The sequence below is a fragment of the Thalassophryne amazonica genome, chromosome 8 (genome assembly GCF_902500255.1).
Source record: "Thalassophryne amazonica chromosome 8, fThaAma1.1, whole genome shotgun sequence".
In the NCBI taxonomy this organism is placed as follows: domain Eukaryota; kingdom Metazoa; phylum Chordata; class Actinopteri; order Batrachoidiformes; family Batrachoididae; genus Thalassophryne; species Thalassophryne amazonica.
In genome coordinates, this window is record NC_047110.1 from 73,340,766 (window position 1) to 73,359,932 (window position 19,167).

At 39.5% G+C, this 19,167-nt stretch overlaps 1 protein-coding gene across 2 annotated transcripts in view; it reads left to right on the top strand.

Moving 5' to 3' along the window:
* frmd4a (FERM domain containing 4A) overlaps nucleotides 1-19,167 on the top strand; it is a 241,423-nt gene that overhangs the window by 52,057 nt on the left and 170,199 nt on the right. The window contains exon 1 of one of the 2 annotated variants that reach the window (XM_034176651.1): nucleotides 4,945-5,070. The exons of the other annotated variant lie outside the window; for it this stretch is intronic. Within the exon in view, the coding sequence (XP_034032542.1) occupies nucleotides 5,002-5,070 (69 nt within the window). The 5' untranslated portion in view covers nucleotides 4,945-5,001. Of the gene's footprint in view, nucleotides 1-4,944; nucleotides 5,071-19,167 lie in introns of those variants that run through there. 2 annotated transcript variants of the gene reach the window in all.

Here is a 19,167-nt window from a genome sequence, read left to right on the forward strand (position 1 = left end):
ACTGAAAGTGCTGTTTTTTTGTAACCTGATAACACCTCTGGAAAGATTTACAAAACATTTAGTGGATGTTAGCGTGGTGACGTTACTTCCTGGTTTCACTAGCCGCTAACTTCGCTTAGTTTTTGGCTAGAAATAACACCTTTCTTATATATTATGTAAAAGCTAGTGAGAAATAAACACTTCTAAAACTGAAAATGCTGTTTTTGGAAACTAATAACATCTCCGAACTGATTTACAAGACAATTCATGGACGTTAGCATGCTCGATAACTTCTGCTAAGTCAAAGCTAACTTCCTATGGAGTTACATTTGTCTGATTAATACCTGCAAATGCAAAGAGGGTGAGCTACAAATACTCTTTGATTTGCACAACTTCTGCTCTTGTCAAAACCTCCTATATTCACACACACAAGGCCTCCTGCAGATGGTGTTAAAAGGTTAAATATTGTTTTTGATTGATTGATTGGTAGAGTGGCTTTATTGAACAGGGGTGGGATTAGATAAGTTTTGACTTCTTATTCCTTTTTGAACTAATTTTAATTTTACATTGTCTGTTGTTTTATTTTTTCTTTTGTTATGTTCAAAATAAATCAGCTGCTTCTTCAATTCAACATGTACAAATTATACGTAAGACAATAGGATCTTAATAATTAATTAAACAACCGCAAATTATAAGGAACACGATGCTCATACGGCCGAGGGTATTTTAGCATTGCATTATATTCTTTTTTGTTATGATTATTAAACAACTGCTGGTGTTAGTTGTGTTTCTTGTATATTGCCATGTATGCAGTGGACAGCAAAACAATTGAATCTGAACACAGTATTATTTTTATCACCCACAAAGTGTCGACATTTATGTGTCTATACTCTGTGGGTCTGAGTTACTAAGATGAACACATATAACATAGTGTTACATATAATGAACACTATATTGTTGCAGAATGGGTTGCAGAATGTTTTCAGGGTGATTAACGAAGAACAAATGGAAAATTCTGCGGTACAATGACAGCAAAATTTGGCCATATTTTATCTTACCATTTAAAATTTGCTGTGATTGTAAATCTGTTACCGTAGAATTACCAAAGTACACAAATGGCAACAGGTGGTAACATGATGTAGACAGCAGTAGGCAAATGAGGATTTTGCATGTGTTAATGACCATAAGTACCAAATGAAATTCAGTCAGTTATCATGGTAACTTTAGACCAAAGTTCTTGCTCACTGGACACAATTCTAAGTACTTGACGGTGTTCAATTACTCAAAAATTTTTTAGCAAGAGTCAAAGTTCAGTGCAGCAACAAGTCTTTATTGCCAGCAAGAAAGGAGCGCAGATTCAGCATTGCACACAAGTTTCACCAGCAACACTCTGATCTCACACTGGCGTGTGTCCACCTTTTATTCTGTTGGGACTGTAGTTTTCCACACCTACAGACCAACCAGTTGACATTGTAATATTACACCATTATAATATGTGTGGCAACTTTCAGGGTCATGCTTCGTCATGTTCAGGCCTTTCCAAAGCGGGTTCAGTCTTTCAGTTTAGAGCATGCTTGTGCATGCTTTTATTTTTAACACATTTGATTTCTCATTTTTCACAATTATTTTCTGATCTGTCTTATTTTCTATTTTTAAAACAAATTTGCCTTTGCCTTTTACATCCTTATTTCTTAGCTGTTCCTGGTGATATTTTTTAAAAGTAATATATATTTCTTCACACAAACAGTGCATAAGGAGTACATTAGGTGCACATCAGACGTTTATTACTCACGACTATTTTATGCAGTGACAGATTATATATTCTTATCTTGTTATATAATAGGTGCCAACAATAGCACTTCACACAACATAATCACCATTTGGTATTTGCATTTCTTACTTAATATGTTTTAGCACAAAAACTATAATACTGCACAGCCACTTGCAAGTATGCACAAAATGAAACAAACACATTTGAGAATTTATTGAACATTTACCAAATCAAAACTAAATATATCTTAAAAATTATTTGGCTGCTGTTTCACAGGAGGTGCACAGTGTGTGGTTCACATAATTAGGGAGGATGTGACATACATGTGTGTTTGTTTGTAGTTTGGGCTGTCCACAGTATTGACATGCTGTTTCATCCCATGTGCATGGCACATGGGATGAAACATGCCTGATAAATTACATTGTGTGTGCTACATTAACCTATTTGCATGTTCTCCTCCCAGTATTTCGCACACTCTGGTAGACACACCCAAAGCTGCCTATTTGTTAAGGCAAATATATTCAATGGACAACATGGGCTATTTTGTCCCCTTGAAATATGCATTTCTCAGTGCACACCTTTAGAAGATCAGGTTGCTCATTTGTTTGAGATGGAGTTAGCAAACGTTTTTATATGTGTAAACCTTTAGTAAACTAGAAGCACTCAGAGAGCGCAAACCTCCGCCAAGGCCATAGGGTCACTGACGTCACATGGAATACCCTTTGGTAAAGAGACACATCTACCATCATGTTTCAGATTCAGTGGTTAAACCCTTAGATCTTCAGCACATGTATTTATAAAGAGAAACTGCATGAACTACACAAGTTTTTTCTAATAAGTTTATTCAATGAGGAGAAACAAATGCTAAGTTATTGTTGTGTCGTAACTTAATTTTTGTTCAGCCTTTGTGACCTGTCTTCATGAAGTTCAATGCAAAAATGTTGAAATTGGCCCTATCCTGCAATGATAAAGAATCCTTAAAAAAAATTACTGGATCCGGATCGTGCTCCGGATCATTATCAAAATTTAATGACTTCTAAGTTAGGCCAAGATACACCCCTGGTAAAAATTTCATTGAAATCCCTTCAGGATTTTTTGAGTAATCCTGCTAACAAAGCAACCAACCAACCAACAAACGGACCAAAAACATAACCTCCTTGGCGGAGGTAATCAGGGCCCTGTAAACTATTGAAAGGGTTAACACCGTGATGGGGCTTAGGAAGATACTGTTAGCTAGCTAATAGTATTTTCCTGAGCCCCATGTCTTCAAGCACAAATTCAGACAGGCCTTCATAAAGATAGCTGGGCTACCAACAGACCTGGGTTCGATTCCTGATAATGCTACCTGTCTTTCAACAGCACACTTCAGTTGCTTTGTCTCAGTCTACCCAGCTCTAAATAAGTTATGACCTTGGCTGGGGAAGTAACCTGCGATGGATTGGCGTCCCATCCAGGGAGAGTTATAGAATTTCATCTGCTTCACGCTGCGGTATCCAAGCATGGATAAGCGCAGGCACCAATGATCTATACTAGTCTTGGCCTATACTAGTCTTACTATATAAATGCTCCAGGCTGGGTTTGAAACTATTGTTTTCTATTAGATGGGAGCACTGCTGTTGTACCAACATTCATTCATTCATTTTCTACCACTTATGCCAATCAAGGGTCATGGGGGGGGGGGGGGGGGGGGGTGCTGGAGCCTATCTCAGCGGTCATAGTGAGGCAGTATCCATTTCACCTAACTTGCATGACTTTGGAAGTAGCCAGAGCATACAGGGAGGAGTTTCTGGTGAAAAGTTTTACACCGGATGCCCATCCTGACGCAACTCCACATTACATGGAGAAATGTGGCAGGGGTGGGCTTTGAACCGGGACTTTTGCTCTGTTGCAGCTTATATGTTTTGTTTTTTTTTCTGCTCAAGAGGTGTGACAACAATGTGGTGTCAAATTTGTTGAATGTAACACCTGAATATTAACACTTTCAGCAGTACAATAGTACACAAATAACGAGGTGGCATGTCACAAATGCCCCCCCAACAACGTGAACACACTGTAAGAGAGCTATATGACCATCCAGTTTGTGCAAATGGTCAGTTTCTTACGTTATTTAGTCATATCCTGCGCGTTGGTGCAGACCAGCGAAACTCGTTTTCCTGTTTATCTTTCTCTCAGACTCAGTTATCCTCTTTTCTGTCACCACGTCTGGATTTCACACTGGAGGAGAATTGTTGGGAAGTGGTGTGAGGCGGGGCGGGGTGGGTGGCATTTCAGTCCTCTCCTGAAAAACAAAAACAACTTCTCAACATGTAGCATCCACCAACATCCCGTCTTTTCTCCTGCTTTCCTTTGCCGTGCTCCCTCATCCACCATCTTGCTGCTGTTTGTCCCAGTCAGCCCTCCACCCCACGTGTCCTGTTGCCCCCATCTGTTACATAAAGTTCCAGTCACAGATTCAGGACATATCACAGTTGTTTTCCTCGTGTATCTATGGGAGCCTCAGCATCCAGGGCCAGCGCTTAATGAGGCCCCACAAAAGCCCATTGAAGAGAAACTCAGTGTGAGAGAGGATGACCCCAGCCAAGTGCACCCCGAACTGGGCATCAGCTGCCCCAGGCCCTCCTTCCACACAAAGACGTCCACTGTGGACAGAGACTTGAAAGGGCACAGAAAAAATGAGACAAAGAGGAAGGTGGGTGGGGGGGAGATCCTCTTTGTAGAATGGAAATTTTTTTTTTTACATGATTTTTTTTAAAAGATCATTTCGTCACATATTAGAAGGTCTATTTTAAGTCTGATGTTTCATCATTTGCTGTCCCTCCCTGCATCCAAGCTGGACCAGTGAGAGCCCCCTCACCCGACCCGTGTCAGGGGGTTTCCAGCATCTTCATCACTGCCATGGATCATAAATCATCTCCAAAGGGCTACAAGGCGTTTATAAATCCTCAGAAAAGACAGCGAGGCGCTCTGAAGAAACCACATTTGGAAATCTGGAGAATTCAGGGGCAACGTCTGACCTGATCATTTACCAGCTCTGACCTGTAATCTCATCCGATTGTTTGGAAACCATCCAGGATTGTGAAAGAATGATCTGAATTTTAAATCTGTTTTGAAAATTTGGATGCTTTTATGGTCAATCAAAGAAGAAGAAACCGACGCAAATGCTTGACTCATGAATAAGAATCTATTTTTACTTTTTTAATTTTTTTGAAAAATCTATAAATCACTTTTGGAGACATTTATTGAAGAGCTGTATGATGACTCTTGCAACTCGACTGGAGGACTTTGAGATAACACTAGAACACATGCTTATGGACGTATTTGTAAGTTTATCGTGATGCCTTTTTTCAGATTCTTCCTTTTTTAACTCCTGTTTTCTGTTACTGTTTTTCTCTTGCCACATCAAGATCATTTATATTAAGAACATTAGTGTTTTACATTTTCCTTTCAATTCTTTATTTTCATGTGTCTTATATGGGACACTGTATTGTAAGCAAGGTTGGGTAGGATTACTTTGAAAGAATACATGTGGATTACATGTATGTATGTACATACATTTAGATTACTTGTAATCTGATTACTTTTGGATTACATTTCAAAGTAATCCTACCCAACCCTGATTGTATGTAGCAATTGCAGTTAAATACCAAAATAAGAATTATAAGAAGAAGAATACAAATCAGAAGTACTGAGAGAACACAATGAAACCACTCCCACATTTTAAAATATCAGCTATGTCAAAAAAAAGGTTACGCTCACTTTTAAACAGTCAAGCTGATGGACAAAATGGTTGTGAGATTGATGCAAACCAGTGACTGAAGGTGATGATGTGATGTCTTTGGTACTAGGTCTGTGGTTGAAAGGACTTTGGGTCAAAACATTACGAATGAGGTGTATAACTTGCATCATGAGCTACAACATCTTAGACATGTGGCACATTTGTCTGGACATGATCCAGTGTCAGTCTTAGGACCCCAGCAGCTGGAGAAGGCCAAGGGGACTTTCACCAGGCTGCAGCAGTGATGGTTAGTTTAGAGAGGTGGGGTTGGACCAATTGTCTATTTGGGCAAAACAAGAGATCTCGGCCCCTGAGATCGGCCCCAGGTGAATGGAGTCTTTTATCATCAAATTACACTGATTGTATCCTGTTTTTTTGTATTTCACTGTGGAAAGCAAAATATTAATTTTAGCAGTCTGCAAAGATATCATGTTCAGTGTTACTGAGATATGAAAAATCTGAGACATCTGAAGAAATGGAAAGAAAACCTAGGTGGCGATCATATCAGCTAGCTAATTTTATGAATGGATTTTCCAAAAATATGTAAACATCTAACATAACAGTCATATCAGCTAGCTGGCAATTAACAGGTAATGATACTGCGCAACCATTGATCAATTATCAATTATCTTTAATTGATAGGGTATAGAAATATAAATAAAATGGGGGAGGGGGGGGGCAGTAAGATTTCTTTTCATGGGGCCCAAAATCCCTGAGGCACCCCTGCTACCAAGTGAACAAAAAAGCAGGATAAGTCATAACACCAGCAACCTCATACATCTTTCTTGGACTGATATTTTAAATAATTTATCATAAAACCATTGAAGCTAAACTACATATATAACATGCATAATACAAATAACTCACATAATACAAAATATTTAGGGAAGAGTACATTCAATCAATCAATCAATTTTATTTATATAGTGCCAAATCACCACAAACAGTTGCCCCAAGGCGCTTTATATTGTAAGGCAAGGCCATACAATAATTACGTAAAAACCCCAATGGTCAAAACAACCCCCTGTGAGCAAGCACTTGGCGACAGTGGGAAGGAAAAACTCCCTTTTAACAGGAAGAAACCTCCAGCAGAACCAAGCTCAGGGAGGGGCAGTCTTCTGCTGGGACTGGTTGGGGCTGAGGGAGAGAACCAGGAAAAAGACATGCTGTGGAGGGGAGAGATCAATCACTAATGATTAAATGCAGAGTGGTGCATACAGAGCAAAAAGAGAAAGAAACACTCAGTGCATCATGGGAACCCCCCAGCAGTCTAAGTCTATAGCAGCATAACTAAGGGATGGTTCAGGGTCACCCGATCCAGCCCTAACTATAAGCTTTAGCAAAAAGGAAAGTTTTAAGCCTAATCTTAAAAGTAGAGAGGGTGTCTGTCTCCCTGATCCGAATTGGGAGCTGGTTCCACAGGAGAGGAGCCTGAAAGCTGAAGGCTCTGCCTCCCATTCTACTCTTACAAACCCTAGGAACTACAAGTAAGCCTGCAGTCTGAGAGCGAAGCGCTCTCTTGGGGTGATATGGTACTATGAGGTCCCTAAGATAAGATGGGACCTGATTATTCAAAACCTTATAAGTAAGAAGAAGAATTTTAAATTCTATTCTAGAATTAACAGGAAGCCAATGAAGAGAGGCCAATATGGGTGAGATATGCTCTCTCCTTCTAGTCCCCGTCAGTACTCTAGCTGCAGCATTTTGAATTAACTGAAAGCTTTTCAGGGAACTTTTAGGACAACCTGATAATAATGAATTACAATAGTCCAGCCTAGGGGAAATAAATGCATGAATTAGTTTTTCAGCATCACTCTGAGACAAGACCTTTCTAATTTTAGAGATATTGCGTAAATGCAAAAAAGCAGTCTTACATATTTGTTTAATATGCGCTTTGAATGACATATCCTGATCAAAAATGACTCCAAGATTTCTCATAGTATTACTAGAGGTCAGGGTAATGCCATCCAGAGTAAGGATCTGGTTAGACACCATGTTTCTAAGATTTGTGGGGCCAAGTACAATAACTTCAGTTTTATCTGAGTTTAAAAGCAGGAAATTAGAGGTCATCCATGTCCTTATGTCTGTAAGACAATCCTGCAGTTTAGATAATTGGTGTGTGTCCTCTGGCTTCATGGATAGATAAAGCTGGGTATCATCTGCGTAACAATGAAAATTTAAGCAATGCCGTCTAATAATACTGCCTAAGGGAAGCATGTATAAAGTGAATAAAATTGGTCCTAGCACAGAACCTTGTGGAACTCCATAATTAACCTTAGTCTGTGAAGAAGATTCCCCATTTACATGAACAAATTGTAATCTATTAGATAAATATGATTCAAACCACCGCAGCGCAGTGCCTTTAATACCTATGGCATTCATAGTTTAGCTGCAGAGAATTTTTTATAATAACTCATAAAATTGTTCTTTTTTTTACATTATTTGGAAGTATGTTTGTGACAACACACTGTCACTGGGGTGGGCCTGGCCCATTTGACTCGCCTAATCGTTCCAAGCCAAAAACAAACCCAAAGTAAGGCGTTCAGCATGATGGCATGAGAGATGAACGTGGGATGAGAAAGTGAAGGAATGTTGATGGATGTGAGAGTCGGGTTCTTGTTGTCCGTGACGCCCCTGTCGGCGATGAAAATCTGCTCCGTATGTCATCACTCATACACATTTAGATAAAAAAACATGAGGAAACTTATGTTTGTCTGTCTTTTACACACACATAGAAAATGTACCTACAATGTCTGAATCCAGATGTGCTTTGATGTCCCTGATGGTGCGATGATTTTGGTCATTAAGATGCTGTTTCCTTTTAACAATGTTTGCAGGTGCAGGTTATCTGTTGGGAGGAAAACTAATCTGTCCATCCCTCAGACACACTGTGCTTCCATCAGCACTCCTCCCAGAGTGTGTGGCAACATTCAACGCTTTAATACATCATTTTCCTGATGCTGTCATTTTCATGTATTGAGTTGGTGATTTATGATACAGATTTCTGTCCGTGGACAGAAGTGGCTTTGGATTATTCACGCACTGCGCGTGGGTTTGAAAAGGGGAGTCAGGAAAATGTTTCCTCCCTTCACATTTCTGCTCAGCATCCTAATTAAGCTGCTTATTTATTTATTTCCCTAATTGCTCGAAGAGGCTGGCATGCAGAAGGCTGCCTGGACGTTTTGCATACTTAAATGAGAAATATTCAAATTGGCTGCACCCTTTCGGCGGTCCCGTGCGTGCATGTGTGCACATAGGCTTGCCGTTCTGCAGGCGTGCACCAGCGATCTTAAAAGAGGTCTGTTTCAGTGAACCATCAAATAAAGGCTGCGAGAACTGAAAGCTTACCGGCAGGAGCATCAGTCATCCTTCAACAATAAGTCATTATTCCAAAAAGAAGGCCGGCAGTGAAATATGAATTAAATCTAAGGAGCTCATGTGTGCACACGGTCCAACTGGGTGTCTTTTTTGCACGTGTGAATGAACTCAGCTGGAGCCCTGCTGGAGGAAATGACCTCTATTTGTATGTATGTTTTTTTGACCGAGTGCTATTGAAATGGGCTCCATCTGTGTGAACGTCTGTCTGTCCATCCGTGTACCAGTCGCCTTTTCAACACAGTTAGTCAACACGAAATTATGGCAGACCCATGATATCAGGAATATAATTTCATGTTACCTCCCTCTCACATGAGTTCCGAGGGCGTTGACCTTCTTTTTCCAGGTCAAGTCCAGGTCAACAACTTAAAAACAGGCCTTCTGTGTGTGATTACTCAACCCCAAATAAGTTAAGATCCAAGACTTTTGGGGTATAACTTTTCTACGGAGGTTTCAAATATCAGTGAGGCCATGAATACCTGTCGTGCTCAGTAGTACAGTTCACCAGGAGCTATTGGTCTTTCATGACAGATCTTTTGGGTAGGGTGGTGGAGAGGCGGGCACTAGATTATCCCCTGAGGGCGTAGCTATTTCCAACAGCGTAGCAATATATACGATTGATTCAGGAAACCTACAATAACCCATTGGGATGATCCTCCTTCAGGGGTTTCTGTTTTATTAGCTTGGTTGTGCACCAATGGTGACAGTTTCCTAGAATTTAGTCTGTAGCCTGTCAACTTTTGTTGTAGTCAATGTCTAAACCCTCAAGGCCGAGGGATCCAAGACCAAAGCCAAGGCTAAGGCCTGGAACACCTGGGTCTCAAGGCACCTTAAGGCTAAGGCCAAACATCAAGGCACTACAACACTGCTGTAGACTTTATGGCTCAACACTTTTATGTTATATAAGTTCCAGAGAGTAAAGGAAATCAATGTGGTCATAAAGCCATGGCTACTGTTGTGTAATTTTTTGTTTAAAAGATGTGTTAATGAAGAACAGAAAGGGGGTTTATTGTGTATTTCTGATTACATTGAACAGATGTTTAACAGAAAATATGTTTTGTGCAAAATGTATGTTTTCTTTCAAAGGAAACTATAGGGTGTCCCCAAAAAATATACAACATTTAAAACACTCGGTTTGACCCTTAAATGCTACAAACGTAATCACTTATGTTTCTTTTTTACTTGCAAAGACCCTGACGTTTATGTTGATGCCAAGCATCAATGCATTGAAGGAAAACATCTGCCGAGAAATCTGAAACATTCCTCAGGACACTTTCCCAAAAGCAGTTGCAGGCCGTAATTGGCCAACGCGGGGCATACATTGAACATGTTGTCTAAGAGACTGAAAAAATGCAGGGCCAATATTGACATTGGTATGAAAAACTTCAACCATTCAGCTTTCTATCCAGCCATAATTTTTTTTCCTAGACATATGCTTTGACCATTTTCTTTGCTGATAAAATGTTGCATATTTTTTTGGGACACCCGATATAAGATCGGTATTTGGAGTTAAAGGTAAAATTTGAGTGAAACACTTTATCTGTGAAGAAAATGAATATTGGATTAAAAATGTGGGCTTTACCAGAGGAGTAAATTTTCATGGCTCAGGGCCTGTTGACCCAGAGATGAACCGACTGGCCTGTTTGGTTTTCCATGACAAAGGGTTTTTTTTTTTTTTTTAACACCACCCCCTGAAAGAGAGTGAACCCATTGGGTGGGGGATTTCCAAGAATTGAACTAATTTGCATAATGTTGCATATTGTATAATGATGTCATTAATAACTGATTTTATTGGGGTAAGAAGTGCTAAATATAGAAAGGTCAGTCCATTTGGGAGGAGTCGCTGACCCTTGAAGTGTATAAAAATGTGTTGTCAGTCACTGTATTTTTTGAAGCTGGATTTTTGCTTCCTTTTTGTCGGCAAAAAAAAAAACCAAACAAAAACTGTTGCTTTGGGGCTTTAATTCTCTTTGATTTTTGTGGACACCTTTAAGGAAATGATTTTATGATTGAGCAGTGAAAAAAACTTAGACTCATGTCTGGTAAGTCGGGACTTTGTCCTAAAATTCTCCACGACACTACCAGCTTGAAATCATGACCACAAAAAAGAAAAAAGATCTACGTTTGCTTGTACTTTGGGGGAAATGCTGCTATTGGCAAAAAAATGAAATAACCAGACATAAATAACAACAACAGCTGTATAAGCATAATGTCAATGGTCGGGACTTTAAGTAGTTGGACGGTAGCACAGTTTTTACAATTTTCTCTCCATCCTCCAACATAATTCAAGTAGATTAACAAAAATATTCCATTTACTATTTAGGACTTACAGCCACTTGTATTAATAGTCCTCCTATATATTCTAAGTAATTGGACAAACTATACTCAACAAAAATATAAACGCAACACTTTTGGTTTTGCTCCCATTTTGTATGAGATGAACTCAAAGATCTAAAACTTTTTCCACATACACAATATCACCATTTCCCTCAAATATTGTTCACAAACCAGTCTAAATCTGTGATAGTGAGCGCTTCTCCTTTGCTGAGATAATCCATCCCACCTCACAGGTGTGCCATACCAAGATGCTGATTAGACACCATGATTAGTGCACAGGTGTGCCTTAGACTGCCCACAATAAAAGGCCACTCTGAAAGGTGCAGTTTTGTTTTATTGGGGGGGATACCAGTCAGTATCTGGTGTGACGACCATTTGCCTCATGTAGTGCAACACATCTCCTTCGCATCATCCGTGAAGAGAACACCTCTCCAACGTGCCAAATGCCAGCGAATGTGAGCATTTGCCCACTCAAGTCGGTTACGACGACGAACTGGAGCCAGGTTGAGACCCCGATGAGGACGATGAGCATGCAGATGAGCTTCCCTGAGACGGCTTCTGACAGTTTGTTCAGAAATTCTTTGGTTATGCAAACCGATTGTTCCAGCAGCTGTCTGAGTGGCTGGTCTCAGACGATCTTGGAGGTGAACATGCTGGATGTGGAGGTCCTGGGCTGGTGTGGTTACACGTGGTCTGCGGTTGTGAGGCTGGTTGGATGTACAGCCAAATTCTCTGAAACGCCTTTGGAGACGGCTTATGGTAGAGAAATGAACATTCAATACACGAACAACAGCTCTGGTTCACATTCCTGCTGTCAGCATGCCAATTGCACGCTCCCTCAAATCTTGCGACATCTGTGGCATTGTGCTGTGTGATAAAACTGCACTTTTCAGAGTGGCCTTTTATTGTGGGCAGTCTAACGCACACCTGTGCACTAATCATGGTGTCTAATCAGCATCTTGGTATGGCACACCTGTGAGGTGGGATGGATTATCTCAGCAAAGGAGAAGTGCTCACTATCACAGATTTAGACTGGTTTGTGAACAATATTTGAGGGAAATGGTGATATTGTGTATGTGGAAAAAGTTTTAGTTCTTTGAGTTCATCTCATACAAAATGGGAGCAAAACCAAAAGTGTTGCGTTTATATTTTTGTTGAGTATACCCTGTGCATCTGTGAAGCAACAATGGCAGAGTATTGTTTTCTTTGGTGTGTTTGTGAGTGTATAGATATGTAGAGGTGATTTTGGAATAGTTTCAACCAAGAAGTTCAGATGGATGAAAGCATATAAAGCATATATTGATCACCAACATATTTATTATTGATTTGTATGAAAGACTTCACAGTGAAGTCACACAAAAGTCCTGTGATGATGTCATACACGGTCAGAAACACCATTACAGATGTGTGTATTTAGTTGTACATTTATATTATGGTGTGTTACAGTGTACAGGATAGGCATCAGCCCTCTGACGTCTTCCATTTTTAGTACAAATCATCAATGTTACAAGAGGGTGCAGGGGTGTGATGAATCAATCATCAGTCAATCAACATATTCTGCATTTTGATATTTCATGACATTTGTGTTGAACACCACAGAGCTCTCAGTTGCCCAAACACACCAGGTTCACTGGAACAACACCACCATGATAACATCACCTCTTCGTGCTGATTGCTTAATGTTTTGTTGTTGTTGTTTTGCTTTTTGGCCTGTGGTGGCTCTAAGGTGCTCGTTGCAGACAAAGATCCTGTTTTTGGTCGACTGATCGTGTGTGTGTGTGTGTGTGTGTGTGTGCTGCGAGGCTGACAGTCACGTCGGGAAATGAAGTGCTGCGATTACAAACCCAATTTAATTGAATCTCCTCCCCATGCACCCCACGAACGTCCTCATCCCGATGCAGCCCCAGAGGGCGGTGTCAAATGTCTCTCCTCTCTCTCGTCTTACTCCTTCTCTTCTCCTCAGCCTCACTTTCAGAGAGGGAGGAAGACTTCAGCTCGACGGCTTTGTCTCTGCAACAGCTGTGCAGCACTGTTCTAAACTCTTCTCAACACTGTCTCCTCTGTGGCCTGCAGACACAATGCACTGGTGCATTCGTAAGAGCTGGTGTGCCGCAAAACCCGAGGTCTGTGAGAACCTTTATTCTGCCAGAACCACAAACACCAAAAGCCTACACTTCCTCACCAGTGATGAATGTCAGTGAGGTCTCTCTGCATTTACTCAATCTACTGCACAGTGTTCTCTTTTGTCTTTGCTGATGTGTTGATCCAGATCATTGTGTTATGTGCATCAGTGAAGCAGCAATAGCAGGATATTGGTTTCAGTGTGTGTGTGTGTGTGTGTGTGTGTGTGTGTGTGTGTGTGTGTGTGTGTTTATATAGGATAACTCAAAAATGGCTGGACAGATTTCTTTCAAAATTGGTGGGAATGTGTCTTGGATAGATATTTAGAGGTGAACAGATTTTGGAATAGTTTAGTCAAAGGTCAGCGTTGAAGGACAAGGAAATTGTAGTCTGTTGAACACTTTTTTTTTATCTCAACAATCAAGAAACCTAGATGGATGAAAGCACATAAAGCATATATTGATCAGCAACATATTTGGTATTGATTTGTATACATTTACTTATATTTTGTGGTGTGTAGAGTGTGCAAGATACATCAGGCAGGGGGAGGTGATGGTCTAGTGGTTAAGGTGTTGGGCTTGAGTCCAGAAGATCATAGGTTCAAATCCCCGTCTAACTGGAAAATCACTAAGGGCCCTTGGGCAAGGCCTTTAATCCCCTATTGCTCCCGGTGTGTCATGAGCACCTTGTATGGCAGCACCCTCACATCGGGATGAATGTGAGGCATAACTGTAAAGCGCTTTGAGCATCTGATGCAGATGGAAAAGCGCTATATAAATGCAGTCCATTTACCATTTACCATCAGGTACATGCTGATGCCTTTCACTTTTAATACAAATCATCACTTTTTTCAGCCAGTTTTCTTTATACAAATCAGGGGATGATACGTGAACATTTCTGAGTTACTGAATACAGTTTGGACTTCGTTTCTGTCCATCTTTAGGAAACACAAAAAGTATGGAACTGCGTGGTAAATCTGCCTGGAGTTAGTAGCTTTCAAACATCGAGTGACTGAGTGGGATCTCCAGCAGTGATGGGAGAAACTGTGCTCTGTTGTGGTGAAGCAACACAGAGGAGATGTTTTATAGAAGGAAACATGTCAAATCTAGGCTCGACTGTACCACGTACCTTCTGGCATACTGTAGGTGAACAACAACTAAGTAGCCTAGATGGATCAAGCTTGGTGCCAATGTTGCTTGGATAGATATCTAGAGGTGATCAGATTTTGGAGTAGTTTGGTCAAAGGTCAAAGGATAAGGTCAAGGAAAACACACTCTTTTGTATATCTCAATAACCAATAAGTCTAGAAGAATGATATTAAGCATATACTGATCAGAAAAATATTTGTAATTGATGAGTATGAATGACTTCATAGTGACATCACACAGAAGTCACATGATGAAGTCATAAAAGCACCATTACAGATGTACTGTGCATCCAGAAAGTATTCACAGTGCTTAATTTTTTACACATTTTGTTATGTTACAGCATTATTCCAAAATGGATGAAATTCATTTTTTCCCTCAAAATTCTACTCACAACACCCCATAATGACAACATAAAAAGTTTTTTGTTTTGTTTTGTTATTTTTACTTTTGCAAATTTACTAAAAATAAAAAACTAAGAAATCACATGTACATAAGTATTCTCACTCTTTGCTCAATACTTTGTTGATGCACCTTTGGCAGCAATTACAGCCTCAAGTCTTCTTGAATATAATGCCACAAGCTTGGTGCACCTATCTTTGGGTAGTTTTGTCCATTCCTATTTGCAGCACATCTCAGCCTCCATCAGGTTGGATGGGGAGCCATTTTCAGATCTCTAGACATGTTCAATTAGATTCAGGTCTGGACTCTGGCTGGGCCACTCAAGGACATGAACAGAGTTGAACAATTAGAGTTGTTGTGAGATGCACCTGAGCTCAATTTTGAGCTCCATGGCAAAGGCTGTGAATATTTATCTACATGTGATTGCTTAGTTTTTATTTTATTTATATATATATATATATATATACACACACAGTGAGGAAAATAAGTATTTGGACACCCTGCGGTTTTGCAAGTTCTCCCACTTAGAAATCGTGGAGGGGTCTGAAATTTTCATCTTAGGTGTATGTCCACTGTGAGAGACATAATCTAAAAAAAAATCCGGAAATCACAATGTATGATTTTTTTAATAATTTATTTGTATGTTACTGCTGCAAATAAGTATTTGAACACCTACCAACCAGCAAGAATTCTGGCTCACACAGACCTGTTAATTTTTCTTTAAGAAGCCCTCTTATTCTGCACTCTTTACCTGTATTAATTGCACCTGTTTGAACTTGTTACCTGTATAAAAGACACCTGTTCACACACTCAATCAATCACACTCCAACCTGTCCACCATAGCCAAGACCAAAGAGCTGTCTAAGGACACCAGGGACAAAACTGTAGACCTGCACAAGCTTGGGATGGACTACAGGACAACAGGCAAGCAGCTTGGTAGAAGACAACAACTGTTATGATTATTTATTAGAAAGTGGAAGAAACACAAGATGACTGTCAATCTCCCTCGGTCTGGGATTCCATGCAAGATCTCACTTTGTGGGGTAAGGATGATTCTGAGAAAGCTCAGAACTACACAGGAGGACCTGGTCAATGACCTGAAGAGAGCTGGGACCACAGTCACAAAGATTACATTAGTAACACATGATGCTGTCATGGTTTAAAATCCTGCAGGGCAGCAAGGTCCCCCTGCTCAAGCCAGCACATGTTCAGGCCCATTTGAAGTTCACCAGTGACCATCTGGATAATCCAGAGGAGGCATGGGAGAAGGTCATGTGGTCAGATGAGACCAGAATAGAGCTTTTTGGAATCAACTCCACTTACCATGTTTAGAGGATGAGAACAACCCCAAGAAAACCATCTCAACCGTGAAGCATGGGGGTGAAAACATCATACTCTGGGGGTGCTCTTCTGCAACGGGGACAGGACGACTGCACCGTATTGAAGGGAGGATGAATGGGGTCATGTATTGCGGGATTTTGGCAAACAACCTCCTTCCCTCAGTAAGAGCATTGAAGATGGGTCATGGCTGGGTCTTCCAACATGACAATGACCCCAAACACACAGCCAGGGCAACTAAGGAGGGGCTCCATAAGAAGCATTTCAAGGTCCTGGAGTGGCCTGGCCAGTCTCCAGACCTGAACTCAATAGAAAATCTCTGGAGGGAGCTGAAACTTCAAACCTGAAAGATTTGGAGAAGATCTGTATGGAGGAGTGGACCAAGATCCCTGCTGCAGTGTGTGCAAACCTGGTGAAGAACTACAGGAAATGTCTGACCTCTGTAATTGCAAACAAAGGCTAATGTACCAAATATTAACATTGATTTTCACAGGTAAAATACTTATTTGCAGCAGTAACATACAAATAAATTATTAAAAAGTCATACATTGTGATTTCTGGATTTTTTTTTTTTTAGATTATGTCTCTTACAGTGGACATGCACCTAAGATGAAAATTTCAGACCCCTCCATGATTTCTAAGTGGGAGAACTTGCAAAATCACAGGGTGTCCACATACTTACTTTCCTCACTATATATATATATATATATATATATATATATATATATATATATATATATATATATATATATATATATATATATATATATATATATATATATATATATTTATTATTATTATTATTATTATTATTTTATTTTTTTTGCAAATTTTTGCAAAAAAAGAGAGAGGAGGGTTCGCAGCCCAAGAACGGGCATGTTTGGTAATCCTGTATTTAGTTATAACAAAGAAGAGTTAGACTTCTCCAGATAATCAGTTAAATCATCACCGGTAAACTGCACTGAGTTTTCTCATGATTACAAAATAATTAAGACATTATCATAAGAAAACAAGCTTCATTTTAATGATGACAGATTTTAAACAGTTTTTTGAAACTTCTTTATTCTTTTTTCTGTTTTTTTCTTTTTGTGATTGTTCTCAGTGAAAGTGTGTGTCTCTCACAATCTTGTTGAATGACTCAGTAACACAAGAGTGAATACAACATAATTAAATAAAATAATTAACTAAATGAACTACTTAAGATAAAATATTAAAACAGCAGAAATGTGAAAAGAGGGAAAAGTGGGAGTTGAGATTATGAATACATTAATAATCTGATAATTGGACTTCATCTCTTATCAGATTTGTTCTGTGGTAACTTCCTTAGAAGCATTTTAATACTTTAACAATGAAGCTGGATGGCTGTGTACTGAGTCACAAACAAATTACAGAACAATAAACAGAATTAGTTAAAGATGCATTATTTATCGGTTCCTTGTGATCATAATGTACCTTGCCATTTAAACACTCTTCAATATTGATATCGCTCATTGTCATATCTACACAAAGGAAAGGACCCCTAATTTATTGGACTGTATAATGGTCCCTCATTCATTGTGGCTGATTGTGTATCCATTCCAACAACAACCTCAGAGGTTTATGAGAGAATATTGTCTGAAAATAACATGTTTCAATTAAGAGAAACCATCTCAGTGCTAGCACAGTACAAAAGGTTTTTTTTGTTAATACAAAATACTAAATACATGTGATTACTCCTTGTACACAATAAATCCAAATGAAATAAGTCTTAATCCAAAATTATAATGTAAAACAAGGTATACACTAATATGTATGTGTCGCGGACATGAACGAGCGAAGCTCTTCAGCATCTCACCATGTCATTTAGGTCCTTCAGACTTTTTTCAGTTAATGCTTCTGGGGGTAGCATTAGCATGGCTGAAATCCTTTAGCAGCAGTGGGGGGGGAGTGCTTATTATTTTCTTTCTTTTCTTTCTTTTCTTTCATTTTACTTTATCACAAGCCTAGACGTTCCTCACCCTCTCACCATGTCATTTAGGTCCTTCAGACTTTATTCAGTAAATGCTTCTGGGGTAGCATTAGCATGGCTAAAATCCTTCAGCTCCAGGGGGGCTTTGCCCCCCAGACCCCCCAACTACAGCCCTCTTAATCCCACCGCCATTTTAAGCATTTTTCTTTATTTGCTGTTGAACAACTGAAGTTGTGTCAAAGATCAGCTTCACGTCTTGAAGTTCCTCACCATCTCACCATGTCATTTAGGTACTTCAGACTTTATTTTAAGTAAATGGTTCAGGGGAGCATTAGCATGACTAAAACCCTTCATCTTACTTATTTTCAGAGATCAAACTATTTTTACATGTAATTTACACGCTAAATAGTCACTGACCTATCTCAAGACATGTCAAGGTGCACACCGCCTCTCAGTTTAGCGTTCCCAGAAGTGTTCAACATTTGGCATTTCCTGTTTCAGTGTCAACTTTCCACTGAATTCTCACGAGATCTCCACTATTGTCAATCCAGGAAGAAATGTTCAATATTTGATGTTTCCTGTTTTACTGTGGACTCAAAATTTGGCACTTCCTGTTTGGGACTCCCTGTACCATGAACGAGCAACACATTAATAAATGCAGACATACAAACTTTAGAATTCTACACCAGAGCCATGAGAACATTTTAACTGCACACCATTCATTCATTCATTTCCTATACCTGATTGTGGGTGGGGGGGCTTTCCCAGTGGTCACTGGGTGGGATATATTTTGTACAGTATGATAATCTATTGCAGTGCCAACTGCACATTATTTTTTATGAATTATTTGCAAAAGAAATGTCAATGTGGTGAGATATTGTGAATATTTCACAAAAGCAAATATTTTTCTTTTTATATTACAGACTAAAGTCTGTTTTAAGAAAGTTGTTCAAGAATTTTTTTTATGTCACAAATG